The 15,293-nt window shown below is 33.2% G+C and overlaps 2 protein-coding genes across 4 annotated transcripts in view; both read left to right on the top strand.

The window, feature by feature from the left end:
* Nucleotides 1–15,293, top strand: part of LOC127857600 (sodium-dependent glucose transporter 1-like) — a 152,255-nt gene that overhangs the window by 129,713 nt on the left and 7,249 nt on the right. The window lies entirely within an intron of this gene.
* Nucleotides 6,213–12,606, top strand: LOC127857602 (uncharacterized). The gene is made up of 5 exons (XM_052394081.1): nucleotides 6,213–7,274; nucleotides 7,841–8,008; nucleotides 10,110–10,248; nucleotides 10,966–11,109; nucleotides 12,571–12,606. Exons 1-4 carry the CDS (start codon nucleotides 6,723–6,725, stop codon nucleotides 11,085–11,087), a joined length of 981 nt encoding a protein of 326 aa, XP_052250041.1. The 5' UTR covers nucleotides 6,213–6,722; the 3' UTR covers nucleotides 11,088–11,109; nucleotides 12,571–12,606.

The following is a 15,293-nucleotide window of genomic DNA, read 5'->3' as shown; positions in this document are numbered from 1 at the left end:
GGGGGTTTGATGCATGTGTAATTGGGCAGTGCTCTGTGAATAGGGGGTTTGATGCATGTGTAATTGGGCAGTGCTCTGTGAATAGGAGGTTTGATGCATGTGTAATTGGGCAGTGCTCTGTGAATAGGGGGTTTGATGCATGTGTAATTGGGCAGTGCTCTATGAATAGGAGGTTTGATGCATGTGTAATTGGGCAGTGCTCTGTGAATAGGAGGTTTGATGCATGTGTAATTGGGCAGTGCTCTGTGAATAGGGGGTTTAATGCATGTGTAATTGGGCAGTGCTCTGTGAATAAGGGGTTTAATGCATGTGTAATTGGGCAGTGCTGCAATGGTACTGTGCATTAAGGAGTCGAGGTATAATGCATTGGTACTATGTGTAACGGATCCGCGGTCGACTGCATAGGTACTGTATGTAACGCGTCCGATGTCCGCTGCATTGGTAATCTATGGTACGGATCCGAGGTCTTCTGAATTGGTACTGTATGTACCGGATCCGAGTTCTACTGCATTGATACTGTGTGTAACGGATCCGAGGTCTTCCTTAGTGATACTGTGTGTAACGGATCAGAGATCTACTGCATTGGTTATGTATGTAACGGATCCGAGGTCTTCTGAATTGGTACTGTATGTACCGGATCCGAGTTTTACTGCATTTGGTACTGTATGTAACGGATCCGTGGTCTACAGCATTGGTACTGTGTGAAACGGATCCGAGGTCTTCTGAATTGGTACTGTATGTAACGGATCCGAGGTTTACAGCATTGATTCTGTATGTAACAGATCCGAGGTCTTCTGAGATGGTACTGTATGAAACGGATCCAAGGTCTACTGCATTGATACTGTATGTAACGGATCCGATGTCTTCCTTAGTGGTACTGTATGTAACGGATCCGATGTCAAATGCATAGTATGTTACGGATTCGAGGTATACTGTAAAACCATTAAATTTCGTGTGGCACGAATTTTCGTGGATTTCGTTGGTCCGCTTAACCACGAATTTAAGTACCAACGATTATTTATACTTTTGTAATCCGAAATCTGTCATTTCCGAATGTCATTTCCGACATTTTTTGTTGTTGTCTGTTATGCGAGATATTTGCTTTTTGTAAAGGTTAAAAAAATACTTCAGTTGGTCACATTACACAATATGTTGACTAATTAAAATATTTTCGAATTGAAAATGTTTGGGTTATTTTCCACCCATTTGATGTAAATAATATATGTTTGAACTAAGATGTTTATGATTACTTAGTATGATAAGAACTACGATATTCATGATTACAAAGTATGAATAACAAGTAGAGTGTTTAGATAAAATATCAAATACCAAATTAACAGTTTGCAGATTTATCACATATGTCAATTAATGCCAATTCAAGTTAAAAGAGACATAACGCTTTTCACACGTGCATTTTTGGGACCTTATTACTTAATTGTTACTACTATGGGACCGATTGCGCTGAGAATTGCAAATATTGTCAAAACAACATTGATGGCAATAAGCGAGCAGGGACCCACAAGTGCGCCGCCTTATCGACAATTATCGGCAACACTTTCATGCTTCAGTGCACATTAACCTCAAGTCTTGCTGTCAACACAGATTAGCATATTATGCTTCGTTATTTCTCTGCTTGTTTTAATAAAAGTTTAATTATTATGACGGTCAGTCTTCCCCGAAAATTTATAATCCACAAAATTGCGTATCAACAAATTAGTTGTTTTTTATTTGAAATCCACGAAATTACGTGTCAACGAATTAGTTGTTTTTTATTAAACCACGAAATTTCATACCGACGAATTTCTATACGTTTACAGTACCTTAGTGGTACTGTATGTAACGGATCCGAGGTCTACTTCATTGGTACTGTATGCAACGGGTCCGAGGTCTACTACATTGGTACTGTATGCAACGGATCCTATGTATACTGCATTGTTACTGTGTGTTACGGATCCGATGTCTTCTGAATTGATTCTATTTGTGACGGTTGCGTGGTCAACTGCATTGGAATGTATGTAACAGATCCGAGGTCTGCTGAATTGGTACTATATGCAACGGATCCGTGGTTTACCTTTGTGGTACTGTATAACGGATCCGAGATCTACTGCATAGGTACTTTGGGTAACGGATCCGTGGTCTCCTGAATTGGTACTGTATGCAACGGATCCGCATGTCTACCGTTTTGGTATTTATTTTTTTATTAAATATAAAACATACAATGTATACATGTATGTGATCACAGAAACAAGGTGATTAACATTCAGCAGCAACGCTGTTAAAACATGTTATACAAAATATGCTAATATATACATGTTGTTGACCTTGTTATTTCCTTTTATATTTACAAATTATTCATGTGTATTTGTTTTGCTTTGGTTGTTTGTGATAGGTGCCTAAAAAATAAATAAATAAATATCGTCAAAGGTGAATTGTAAAAGGTGGGTAGAAACTACTGGACTGAATTATTAAAGTTTAATATGTTTCCATTTATGTTCAAATATATGAAGTGTATCGTTGTTAGGGCTATTTCTTTTTGTATTTGAATCGTAAGTTTAAAATAATTGAAAAATCAGTTCATAGTTGGAGTTTGTTTTCTGTATTTCATGCTGAATATGAAATATTTCATTAATATAATAATGTAATTCACAACGTTATTAACCTCTGGTATTTTGAAGGTATTTACCCCTAGACTGATGACTAGGCGAGACGGTTAAATGTTTAATGGTTGTTTCGGTATCGTTTGTAACGGAGCCGATGTGTACCTTAGTGTTACTGTATGCAGCGAATCTGAGGTCTACCGCTTTGGTACTCTGTGCAGTTAAATTGTAGTGGCACTGCGTTAAGATGATACGAGGTCTTCTGTGGTGGTACTTTTGTAGCGTCAGCATTTACTGTCCAGTGTAGTGTTTTATTTACTAATTGTTTTGTGTCTACCAGACTCAATGTAGTATGTAGGGTCTTATAATCGGGTTAAGGAGTCACTTTTCAGTGCATTTTTTTAATTTAAAGGGGCCTTTTCACAGATTTTGGCATTTTCTTAACTTATTCATTAAATGCTTTATATTGATAAATGTAAACATTGGATCGTAAAAGCTCCAGTAAAAAATCAAGAAAAAAAATAAAAAAAAAGGAAAAGAACATCGCCCGGAGCAGGTTTCGAACCAGTGACCCCTGGAGTCCTGCCAGAGTCCTGAAATAAAAACGCTTTAGCCTACTGAGCTATTCCGCCGAGTACACATTAATGACGTATTTTATACCTTATATAAGCAATCTTCGTAGTTTCACAAAATTTAACGACAAAAACAGAACTCTCCAAATTATTCAATCGTTTCGCGTTGCAACGCTTTATAATTTTTAGGTTTTAAGGACATATCACTTTCTGAAATGATTGAAAATGCTTTGAAAATTGGATACCAATTTTTCTGCTACCTTTATAACTGTGATTTAAAATAAGTTATATATCAGTCACCACTGGAGTTTACAATATTAAACTGCATACTAAAATTGAATATGTCCATTAATTAGTTCTATGACCTGTGAAACAATAGCCAAATCGCTGTGCATCCAAACACAAATTTGAGACCAATTTGGCCCAAACTTTTTGTTCACACGTAAAAATGAACATCTGAAGAACAAAGTCTTAGAGAATTGTAATGTAATTTTACCCCGTTGAGAAAAACAGCCCCTAATTAACACGTCTCACACTAATGACGTTCGGTATCGCCATTTTTTTCATTCATAACAAAATGTAAACAAACCAGCATGGCTCGAAAATGACACTAAAAAACTTTTTTGTACATCAAAACTACTCACATTTACAAAATATTAACTGTTATGAAAAATGCATACCTTGAAATGAACGATCACAACATATTTCTCAGCTATGACGCCTAAATAAACACGATGAAAAATTTACATGACGATGGTTTTCCATTTTTACAACCGTATAACTGTATTAATACGCCGCACGCATCACGAACGATAACTCTGTATGTTGTTGTTGTTGTTTTTTTATAGAAAAACACAAAAAATGTGATAAATACATCATGCATACAGGGTTTTCTGATGTCTATTTGCATTTTATTCGTAATATACTTAAATTAATATCCAAAAAACACAAATTAGCTGCTTTTCAATTTTTTTGTTTAAAGATTTTATTTTCTTGCACGAACATCCGGGTTTTTAAAATGTATGTCATTCGGTCCACTTCCGACGATGTTAACAACAGTCAATAACAAGTGTTATCGACAAATTGGTGTTGGTGAGTTAACCTGTTTTGGATCAAGGTAAGTTAATCATTGAAATACGTTTATTAAGTAATATAAACATTATTCTACCAACCGTTTAATTCTTTTGTGTTTCCATGTTTCGATTTACGTAAGGTAAGTTTCACCGTGTATCATAACGTAAAATTACGTGAATGAAAATTGAGAAAAGCATGGTGGATCATACGTGTCACAGTGTGTAGCGAATTCGACTAAGATATTGTTTAGTGCTTTAAACTTCATTTTTTGTGTACTCTTGTGTGTTACAATTGTTTTAATTATGGCTGTAATGAATAAGGGAAAGTCTGGAAGAAATAGAAGGTTGTTTGGACAACCTGTTGGCCGCAACAGTCACAAGAATAAGAGAAAACAGTCAGCTTTATTTCGGCACATGAAAGAAAAATACAAAACTGGTGTTGATAAACATGTAAGTCCATATCAAATAGTGACAATTACAAATAATTGTGGAACAAAGTTGGTAGTGCGTCGCATAAGATGCAATTCTGCGGGGAGCAGCAGGCTACTAAAGAGTGGTAAGAATAAATTGAAATTTAAAATGAATAAATACAAGAAAGAATTGACAGGTAATCGTGTTATAAATTTAGATTGTTTGCAAGAACATATATCTAGCATTACAGCGCATGTATGTTTGTGCCCCAAAGCAATTATTATTGCAACAAAAAGTGCAAGAGTGGACTTTTTAGCATTTTGATGGCCATATGTGCTGGATGTAACAAAGAGTTCAAACTTGAAACGAGTAAAAGACAGGGTAATGGACTTTTCGACGTTAATGTTAGAGCTGTTTGGGGAACTATGGCAAGTGGAGGAGGTGCAACTGACCTGCAAGAACAATTAAGCACTTTAAATATACCTCCTTTAACATCAAATATGTTTTCTAGCTTGGAACACACTATTGGTGAATGGTGGTCAAAGTCCATTAAAGATGAAATGTTGAAGGCTGGTGCAGAAGAGAGGCGTAAAGCTATTGAAAAGGGGCATTTTCATGAAGGAATCCCATATATTACTGTTATTTGTGATGGTGGGTGGTCCAAAAGGACACACAAACACACATACAACGCATCAGGTGGTGTAGCTGTTATTTTCGGAGCAGAAACAAAGAAACTATTGTACATTGGTGTCAGAAATAAATATTGCATATTGTGCTCTAGGGCAAAAAACATGAATACTGAAGTTAAACCACATCAATGTTTTAAAAATTGGCATGAAAGTTCTCAGGCAATGGAAACAGATATCATAGTTCAGGGCTTCCTTGAAGCAGAATCAACACATGGACTGAGATACATTTACATGATAGGGGATGGAGACAGTTCTGTGTATCCCCAACTTCAAGAACAAATTCCTGTATGGGGTAAAAGTATAAAAAAACTGGAATGTGCAAACCACACGTGCAAATGCTTAAGAGCAAACCTGGAAAAGCTTGTGGCTGAAAAACCTCACCTAAAAGGAAAAGGAAAACTTACAAAACTGAATCGGGTAAGGCTCACAACCGCTGTGAGATGCGCTATAAAAATGAGATCTTCCGAAAATGACTCTAAACAATTGAAAAAAGACATTATAAACTCTATATATCACATTTTAGGCTTTCATGATAAATGTAGCAATTTCTGCACCAAGAAGATTGAAAAGGAAAACATTGACAGTGTTGAACAATTAACCAATGAAAATGGAGATAATGATTATTTTAATAAAATTATAGACGAACAATATGAATTTTGGAAATTGCCTTCACATCTTGAAATGGAAAACAGCCGAAATGCATTAAAGAAACAGTGTCAAAAGGCGGAAATAACAGAAGTAGTAAGGGATGTGCAAGTATTTTTAAACCGAATTGCAAAGAAAAGTGATCGTTTGATAGGAAATTTTACCACCAATTTATGCGAAAGCTGGATGTCAATAAGAGCAAAATTTAATGGAGGAAAGGTTGTGAATCGATGTGGAAGAGGATCTTGGCACGCACGATGTTTTGGTGGTGCTTTGCGAAAAAACCTGGGTGAGGAATGGTCTGTAAGAACATTTAAACATGTAACCAAAGAACAAGGTGGACAGTATTTTTTTGAAGCTGTGCACAGACAAACAAAGAAAAATTATGCAAGTGCCAAATATCAGGCTAAACCAGAAAGTAAATCATTAAGACGTAAACGTAAATTTCAAAATTTGAAGGAAAACACTTGTAAAAAAGCTAAAATTAACTATGGCAGCAATTTAGATGATTCACCTGATGTACCAGCAGACCAACTCAAAATTGTGTGTGACCAATTTTATGAATGTCAAATATTAAAAACAGATACTGAATTAATCAATATTGAAAAAAAAACCATTAATCAATCCCAATCAGAATTGTGGAAAAAAGAAAGAAGTATTAGGCTAACTAGCTCCAACTTTGGAAAGGTTATTTCTCGCCGCAACACAAATGTATCTACAGCTTTAGTAAATAATATGCTGTATTCCAAATTCTCTGGTAACATCCATACAATAAGAGGACTGGCACAAGAGGACAATACTATAATAGAATATAAAAATGTTAAAGGAAATGTTGAAGTGCAGAGAACTGGATTGAGAATTTGTAAAGAACACCCCTTTCTAGCAGCTTCAACTGATGGAATTGTCTTATCAAAAGAATCTAAAGGACTTTTGGAAATAAAGAATCTGCTGCAAACAAATTCATATTTAATAAAAGAAGCTGTGGAAAAAGTGCCAAATTTTTGTTTGGAATGTGTAAAAGGGAAAATTCAGCTTAAAAAAACCCATAGCTTTTATTACCAAATTCAAGGACAATTAAATATCTTTGAAAAACCATGGTGTGATTTTGTGGTAAGACGATCAAAACCATATGACATGTTCATTGAACGAATACAAAGGAACTGTAAATTATGGGAGACGCAAATGTTACCCAAATTGCTAGCCTTCTATATGAAGTTCATGCTTCCTGAAATAGCCCTCCCAAGAATGGGAACATATACTGGAATTAGACAACCAAACAAACCATGGGTAAGTGTTGTCTACATTTATATGTTTTATGCTACCCCCTAAATTATTTTTGTGGGTATCATATATTTATCTGTCTGTTTGTCTGTCTATCTTAACAACAGTTACTAAATAATGTAATTCAATGACCTTCAATGGAAGATTCACTACCAAGAGGAGATACACATACTATCAGCTTGTCCTAGTCTGATGATTTGTAACAAATGTATGTCCCTCACAAAGTTACCTTAAATTTTATATATATATATATATTTGTGTTTAAATATTCCTTTCTGGGTTATGCACTGACATCAATTTTATAATTTAGCTTTTTCCTAATACAATTACATTATGACATATTTAAAGAAAATTAAATTTTATAACAATGCAACATTTGATGAATTTTATAATAATACAGAATTTCACATTTTTAATTAATGATTTTTATTAAAATAAATTAAATTTTTCATATATTATTTCATCTTTATGGTTTAGTGTTATGCAGAATTCGGGAACATGAAAAGGGTAAACATTATGTAATACAGAACTTTAAGATATAAGTTAATAAATGTTTATTTACTTCATTTCAGTTCATTCCTAGTCAACGAGTTGAATTGACGAAGACAAAATGTACAAGTGTTTCCAAGCCATTAGTAAAAACGTCAAAATTGGTAGTACATGTAGATGATCAAATAGCGGGTCCATCCCATCTATGCGATGATACATTGACTGATGTAAATAACAATTCAACACCAAAGGTATATAATATATATATTTATGATTTACTATTATTGACAAAACAATTTTTTAATAAAGATTTTGGTAATTTTGGTGATGCTTTCAATTTAATTTTAGTAACATAGTGAAATATTTAATAATGTACATTGAAAAAACTTAATTACCATCCATGCTTTAAAAGAAGTTACATTAGATACACTGTTACTCCAATATATCGCGGATGACGGGGTCCAAGCCATGCAACAGCGTTATAAACGGCAACATTTGAAAACCTAATGACTAAACGATAAATAGTTCATAATGAAAAATTTATATTTTTGTCACTATGTTTTTAATGGCAAATTATGTGTAAAACAACAAAAGTCAATTGACATATGCATTTTTAGAAAAATAAATTAAATTCCTCATATGCAAACTGTAAAAATTATAAATTAGTAAAAATGTAGGCATATTTAAATGTGGATTGTAGATTTTCCTTGTAACTTAGTCAAATAATCATCTAAATAACATTTATTGTTGGTTGTTATTAACTCATCTTGCTAAGATAATTAATAACTTACAGCAAAATATCATTTTTATGTCCCCGGATTGATTGATCAGTAGTATATTGTTTTTGGCCTGTATGTCTGTCATTGTATGTGTGCCAATACAAAACCTTAACCTGTCCTTGGTTATGATTTTTGAAATATTTAATATAGCAACTTTATATTTGGCATGCATGTTTATGTCATGGAGCTTCTGCACATTTTGATTGTTGAAATGTTAAGGTCATCCTTGAAGGTCAAAGGTAAAATATATGGGTTCAAAGCACAGTAGGGCCTAGGGGGCATTGTGTTTCACAAACAAAGCTCTTGTTTTAATGTACAGAAATTATTAAAGTAATCATGGTTATCGCTGTATGAAGATGTCTGTATTTGTAATTACTCACTATATTTATACCCCCTTCGAAGAAGAGGGGGTATATTGTTTTGCACATGTCGGTCCGTAGGTCTGTCTGTCCGTTCACCAAATCGTTTCCTTATAATAACTCGAGAACGCTGAGGCCTAGGATAATGAAACTTCATATGTACATTGATCATGACTGGCAGATGACCCCTATTGATTTTCATGTCCAAGGTCAAGGTCACAGTGACTTGTTTATTTGGCAATTAATGTTTATGTTGATAGCAAATAGAATTTAATGTTAGTTGAACATGCATGTATTCTGATTATTCATGTATACATTTTTTTACCTCATCTGAGCACAATGTGCTCATGGTGAGATTTTGTGATCGCCTTTTGTCTGTTGTGGGGCGTGCGTCGTTTACATTTGCCTTGTTAACACTCAAGGTCGCAGTGGTGTAGTGGATATGGTGTCAGCCTAGTGACCTAGTTTGATCCCACTGTGGGAGCGTTCTTTACATGTCCCTCAAAGACACCAATTACTGGTTCTTGGCCCAGGAAACGGACTCAAGAGCGTTTATATAAGCCTTAGGCTTTAGATGCAATTGATCTAAAATAATAGGTTTAATTAACATTCTAGAGGGCACATTTATGTTCCATCTTTATGAAATTTCATCAGATGATTGGTGTCAATGATATCTTGCATGATTTTTAAAACAGTAAGGGTTGCTTTAAACACATGTCCACCAGGGGGCGGGCGGTGCATTTTTCCTTTTATGGCTATATATGGCTTTAGTAAAACATTGCTATCAATATAGGCCACATTTATTGACCGATATTCATGAAAGTTTGTCACAAGAATTGTCCTAACAATAAAAATAAAAAAAAATTGTTCCAGTTGGTTGAAAAACATGGCCACCTGGGGTTGGGTCATTTTTCCTTATATGGCTATTGAAAAAACTTGTTTGCACTTTTTATGTCACATGTATTGTCCAATCTTCATGAAACTATTTCAAAATTTTTGTTTTAATGTCGAATAATAATATTTTGGATGTGTACGAAAATGTATCCGGTATGTTGAAAAAGACCACCATGGTGTTCACTATTCATGAAAGTTGGTTAGAACATTTCTTATAGTGACATTTTGGGATGCACAGGCCAGGTCAGTTCCTTTCACTCTCTCGTGAGCAACTTTGGGCCTTTCAGGCCGTCTTGTTTATAAATAAAATTTTATTATAGGAAGTTTGCACCAATAAAAGGACTGGTCGATGCAGAACAGCAAAGTTTGTTGGTCGACAGATTCGACACAAATGGATTGTTGATAAGGAAACCAAAAAGAGCAAATGGTATATTGGAACAGTGATAGATGTAGTATCAGGTAATTATTATAAATATATAATTGTTTAATCAATTAATTTAACTCTTTGCCCCGCATACAAATTAATGTGGCTTGCAATATACAACCTTTGAAAACATGGTTACTAAAAGAGAAATATTTCATAATGACCAATATCTCATTTTTCAATACCTTTTCAAAGGGCTAATGATGTATTAAAAACCTAATATAGCACATATATGTACATGTATACTAAGGCTTGTAATTATTATGTTTTATATACCACTGTAATGATTTTCACATTAATTTACCAAATGTCCTGTTATAAACAAGGATGTTAAAAAATTTTAACTAATGTATGCAAAATAAAAAAAAATATTTATTATAAACTGCTTATTTATGAAAATAAGTCTTTGTTACCATCAATTTTTATATTGAAAAAGATGATATTATTAAAGTTTGTGATAAAAGTAGCAATTGTTAATTATTATTTTTTTTTTAAATACTCATGATGCGCAATTTATTATTTTCTCACAATAGGCTATCTTGCAATTTTATATAATTTATTGAAGGTTTTCAACCTGCAAAATTGTATCAAGTAGAAATTAATTTTACCGTATGGAAAATAGAAAGCCATAAGAAAATAAGAATTCGCAAATGCTGATTTTTTGTTGTTTTTTTCCACATACCTATCCTGAAGATTCTTCAGATGCCTTTTGTATTTGGAAAAGGATTGAAATATTTAATGCGTTTGTTTAGGAAAAGACGGTGATCCACAAGCGGTACATGAAGTCCTGTATAAAGGAGAAGACAGCCCATATGAGGTGGACGGTCTTCAACGGGATTTAGATGAAGGCTCGTTGAAGTTCGTTGATATATAGACAAGAAAACATTGCGAAAAAGGTATATTTATTTGTCATTAGGTAAATTGATAAATCAGTTATTAATATATTAATTGGCATGGAAATTTCAGAAATGTGCTATTTCTCAAAATTAAATGAAATGACATTAAACAATAATAGCATATATGGATAGTGCCATCTCAATGGTTTGAAGAAACACTGAACAAACTCAAAATTGGATGAATTTGAATGCCTCCAGTGTTGCTCCAATCCAATACTTAAATGTAACCAATGGAATAAAAGTATAAATAATTTAAAACTTTAATTTTTCCTTTTTGTCAATATTTATCATAAGTGTTTAAGGCACTTGACATGACATGGTCTCTATCTGCATGGATTGAAATCTTTGTATGAACAATTTGTATGCCCCCGGTGTGGTGCCATATAGCAGTAGAAATGTCCGTCAGTACATGTATGTCCGTTCGTCTGAAAATTTTAACATTGGCCATAACTTTTGCAATATTGAAGATATCAATTTTATATTTGCAATGCATTTGTATATCATGGATCTGCACATTTTGATTGGTGAAATGTCTAGGTCAACGTCATCATTCAAGCTAAAAGGTCAAATATATGGGTTCAACACAACGCATTAGGGGACATTGTATTTCTGACAAACACATATTTTGTTTAATCCTTGTATGACAAAGTTGGATTTGTGGCATCACTAAAGCAACCTTAATTGCATGTTACAATGCTTAATCAAGTGGTGTATTATTTCATCATCAATTTCGCATTTCATTATGACAAATACTAGTAATGTGCTGTTTACCCTATATAAATAAATTTTAAAAAAAATTAAGTGCACATGTATTACAATTAGTGTATATGTAGTGTGAAGGCAAAATGGTAGAATAACAAAATGAATACATTAAGTGCATGTACAAATTATTACAAAATTTAGTAAAACCTGCAATTAAGAGATAATGTAATAGGTTTATATTGTTGTAATGTAACATTTATTGAAACATGTTGAAACAGTGTACAAAACTAAAATGAAGATGTATTTGCGAAACACTATGTCCCCCAATATATTTTACTTTTGTCCTTGAATGATCATTTTGACCTTGAAGTTTTACCAATTAAAATGTGCAGATCCATTAAATACACATGCATGCCAAATAGCAAGTTGCTATCTTCAATATTGCAAAAGTATGGACTATTTTAAAGTTTGTTTGAAAAAAAACACATGGCAAAAACAATATGTCTCCCAGTATTATGTGGGAAACATAAAAATATTATTAATATACACAAAATCATGCTTTCCACATTTCTGTATATATATTCTATTTTTAATAATTTGTCATTTCTGGCCCACCATACTTTTTCAAGAGAACTATTTTTTGACCCCATTTGTTTACATTTTGTTCTTAAAAAATGACTTTATAAAGGAGACTTTTTTAAGTGTTTCTAGTGAATTATATTTTTTAATACTCTAACATAATGCTCTACACTGGTATAGGTTCCAGCTGCTGTCAGTGGATATATGAATACACAAAGACTTACAACTCCCAAGAAGAAAGTGGTTTATGAGGTGAAAAAATGTTATTATTGACTATTTTTGAAAGATTTATTTACAAATGGTGCATGTATCACTGAAATATATGTTATTTTATTTGTACATATTGTTCCAAAATTAATATAGAATGCATATATAAGAAATTTTTAGTTTAAATTACCCCACCCACTTTTGACCATTTGATATGCCCTTAAGACAGTTTGTCTGACCACTGAAAGTTTATTTATTTTCATTACACACTTACAAATGGGAGAAAATATTGCAAACATTTTATTTCAAGGCATACTTTGCATGTCAACCAAGTTTAATGACGAACTATAGCATTAAACAACAGACCAAATCCGCAAAACATGCACCAAAAATGTTTGTCGAAGTTACGGTAATGTTTATACGGCCCCCGAGTTATGCATCCAGGTGGTACGGAATACGAACGTTGATTGTTATTGTTTACATTTCGATATTTCCGCGCATGCGCATTGACTGGAGGGCAAAAACACTGGTTACAGTAACGTAAAGCATGTATAAAGGGCTTTTGCTTCGTCAATATTTTGATAACAAATGCGAAATAAAAATGAATATCTTTAAAAAAAATAGTGCTAATATATTATATTTAGTACCAATAAATGTATATTCACATATATATATCGATCCCTCTTCATAAAAACAATGTAGTTATAAGCATCAGAGTAAACGTGGTGGGAATACTAAATACTGACAATCCCACAAAACAAAACAATGAAATTGCCTTATTGTTTCTGATAGTAAGAGTTTAATAAATGATATTGCAAAAATAATAAAACACTTATTAATTTGATAATAATTATAAGTGGTATGGATAGGGTTTTTTTCATCAGCTTGTAAGAGGTGCATTTAATCAATTATCAAACAAAGCCAAAAACGGAATACATAAAAAAATTAAATGTTATGGTTATATACTTTTCCAATCAATAAATTTTCGTTTCGTTAACATTGAATGCCAATGTTAATAAATTTTATCATACAAACGCGGAAAAAAACCTGCATATTATGCAAATTGAATATTGTCTTCGCATGTATATTGAAATCTCTTTACTAGTGACACGGAGCGTATATTGTCATCTAGAGTCCGTGCTAGTGATAATTAGTGATAATTTAAAGTCTAGCATTCTATTATAAACACATTATAAATTTCATTTCTTTAACGCAAGTATTTTTCGGCGTAAGCTGAATAAGCCAGCTTTTCACCCTGACTTGACCTTTGTAAGTGTCCAATAATACTCAAATAAAATTTCCCGCGGCTAGGTACGAATGAATACACTTCATTTATTCCATTGGCTGATTTTAGTATAACACCAGAACATTGGAAACATATCCGCGTCTTTGTAACACTGTTTTACTGCATGAAACAATTTTATCTCTAATAAAAAGGCCCAATAGATAGAACAGTTTTACAATCAATTTTCGACATAAATACAGTTTGTGCGTTCACCTTTTATTTTCAGAGAATTACCAGCGCAAAAGCGTTTAACTAAAGGCTATGTTGTCATATTTAGTACTTACTTGCATTGCATTTCAACCCGCGAGGTTTCGGGTCAACACGCGGTCATTTTGTGAAAGTCAGAGTTTATATACAGTTCATCACCGGAGTTCGCAAAAGGGGTTGCGATCATTGTGTCTTACTGACAATAACGTAGTGACTGTAATGCATTGCATTCCAATCCGCAAGGTATCAAGGTCAGTTTGCGGTCAGTTGCAGAAATCTTTATATAAACGCCGTCTCGTAAACTTTGTGCACTTGAAGTCTGTTTTGATCAGAAAGATACTAAATAAAGATATTCGGCGACATTATTGTGGTATGTAAATCATCGATTTTTAATATGGTTTCAAAATTTGCATGATAAGGACCAATTTTGATAAAATTAATTAGAAATATTTATCCATTTAGATCAGTTTATTAAGCATGACCACAATAATTCGCTATACTATAATTATGCAATTAAATAAGATTCGAGTATTGCCGGCTGACCTATATGCACTCGTTTATTTTCATGTTTCTTGTGTTTTTCTATTCTGTAAATATAGATATCTGAGTAATAATATCACATAAAGCAAAATAAGCCACGAAATCTGGCGCAACACCCCGTAATTGATTTGCTTATGATGTAGCTAACAACTGCGCAGAAAAAAGGCATCCGCTACTTTTTATCTCATAGAGATAACTTTTGATCGTTCATAAACATCGACCACAATCAACGCCGTATATCTTTTTTAAAGATATTTCTTGTTTACCATATTGTGATAGCTTCTTTTCATGATGGTATTGTGTACACTGAAGTAACGTAAAATCTTTACACGTACTAGCGAAGTTTACATTTGCCGGATCCCTTAATTACGTAGCAGTAATACTGCACAATATGTTAAAATTATATTTATTGAACACTGTATTATAATGATTCAATTAACTGGCTAATATAATGCACTAGTTCCTGTTAATCCATTTCTGACAGATTTCGTCATTTTGTAATGTTGAAATATTTTATTGAAGCCTCTTTTCTTTTTTGCTTTAAAATTTGGCTTTACTGATTTCTCAAAATGCCAAGAGATGTCATGGAGGTATCGTGAATTGTGTTTAATGAACAGACAATCGTCTGCAACATGTGGTTTATGGCATGGACCCAATGTGCCTT

Source organism: Dreissena polymorpha, chromosome 14 (genome assembly GCF_020536995.1).
Source record: "Dreissena polymorpha isolate Duluth1 chromosome 14, UMN_Dpol_1.0, whole genome shotgun sequence".
Lineage (NCBI taxonomy): Eukaryota > Metazoa > Mollusca > Bivalvia > Myida > Dreissenidae > Dreissena > Dreissena polymorpha.
The sequence above is the reverse complement of the archived record's forward strand: the minus strand, read 5'-3'. Positions and strand labels throughout refer to the sequence as shown.

Coding starts and splice junctions, on each gene's coding strand:
- LOC127857602 (XM_052394081.1), top strand. CDS start 6,723: ATGCTGTATTCCAAATTCTCTGGTAACATCCATACAATAAGAGGACTG. Junction 8,009..10,109: donor ATAACAATTCAACACCAAAG/GTATATAATATA, acceptor ATTTTATTATAG/GAAGTTTGCACCAATAAAAG. Junction 10,249..10,965: donor AGTGATAGATGTAGTATCAG/GTAATTATTATA, acceptor GCGTTTGTTTAG/GAAAAGACGGTGATCCACAA.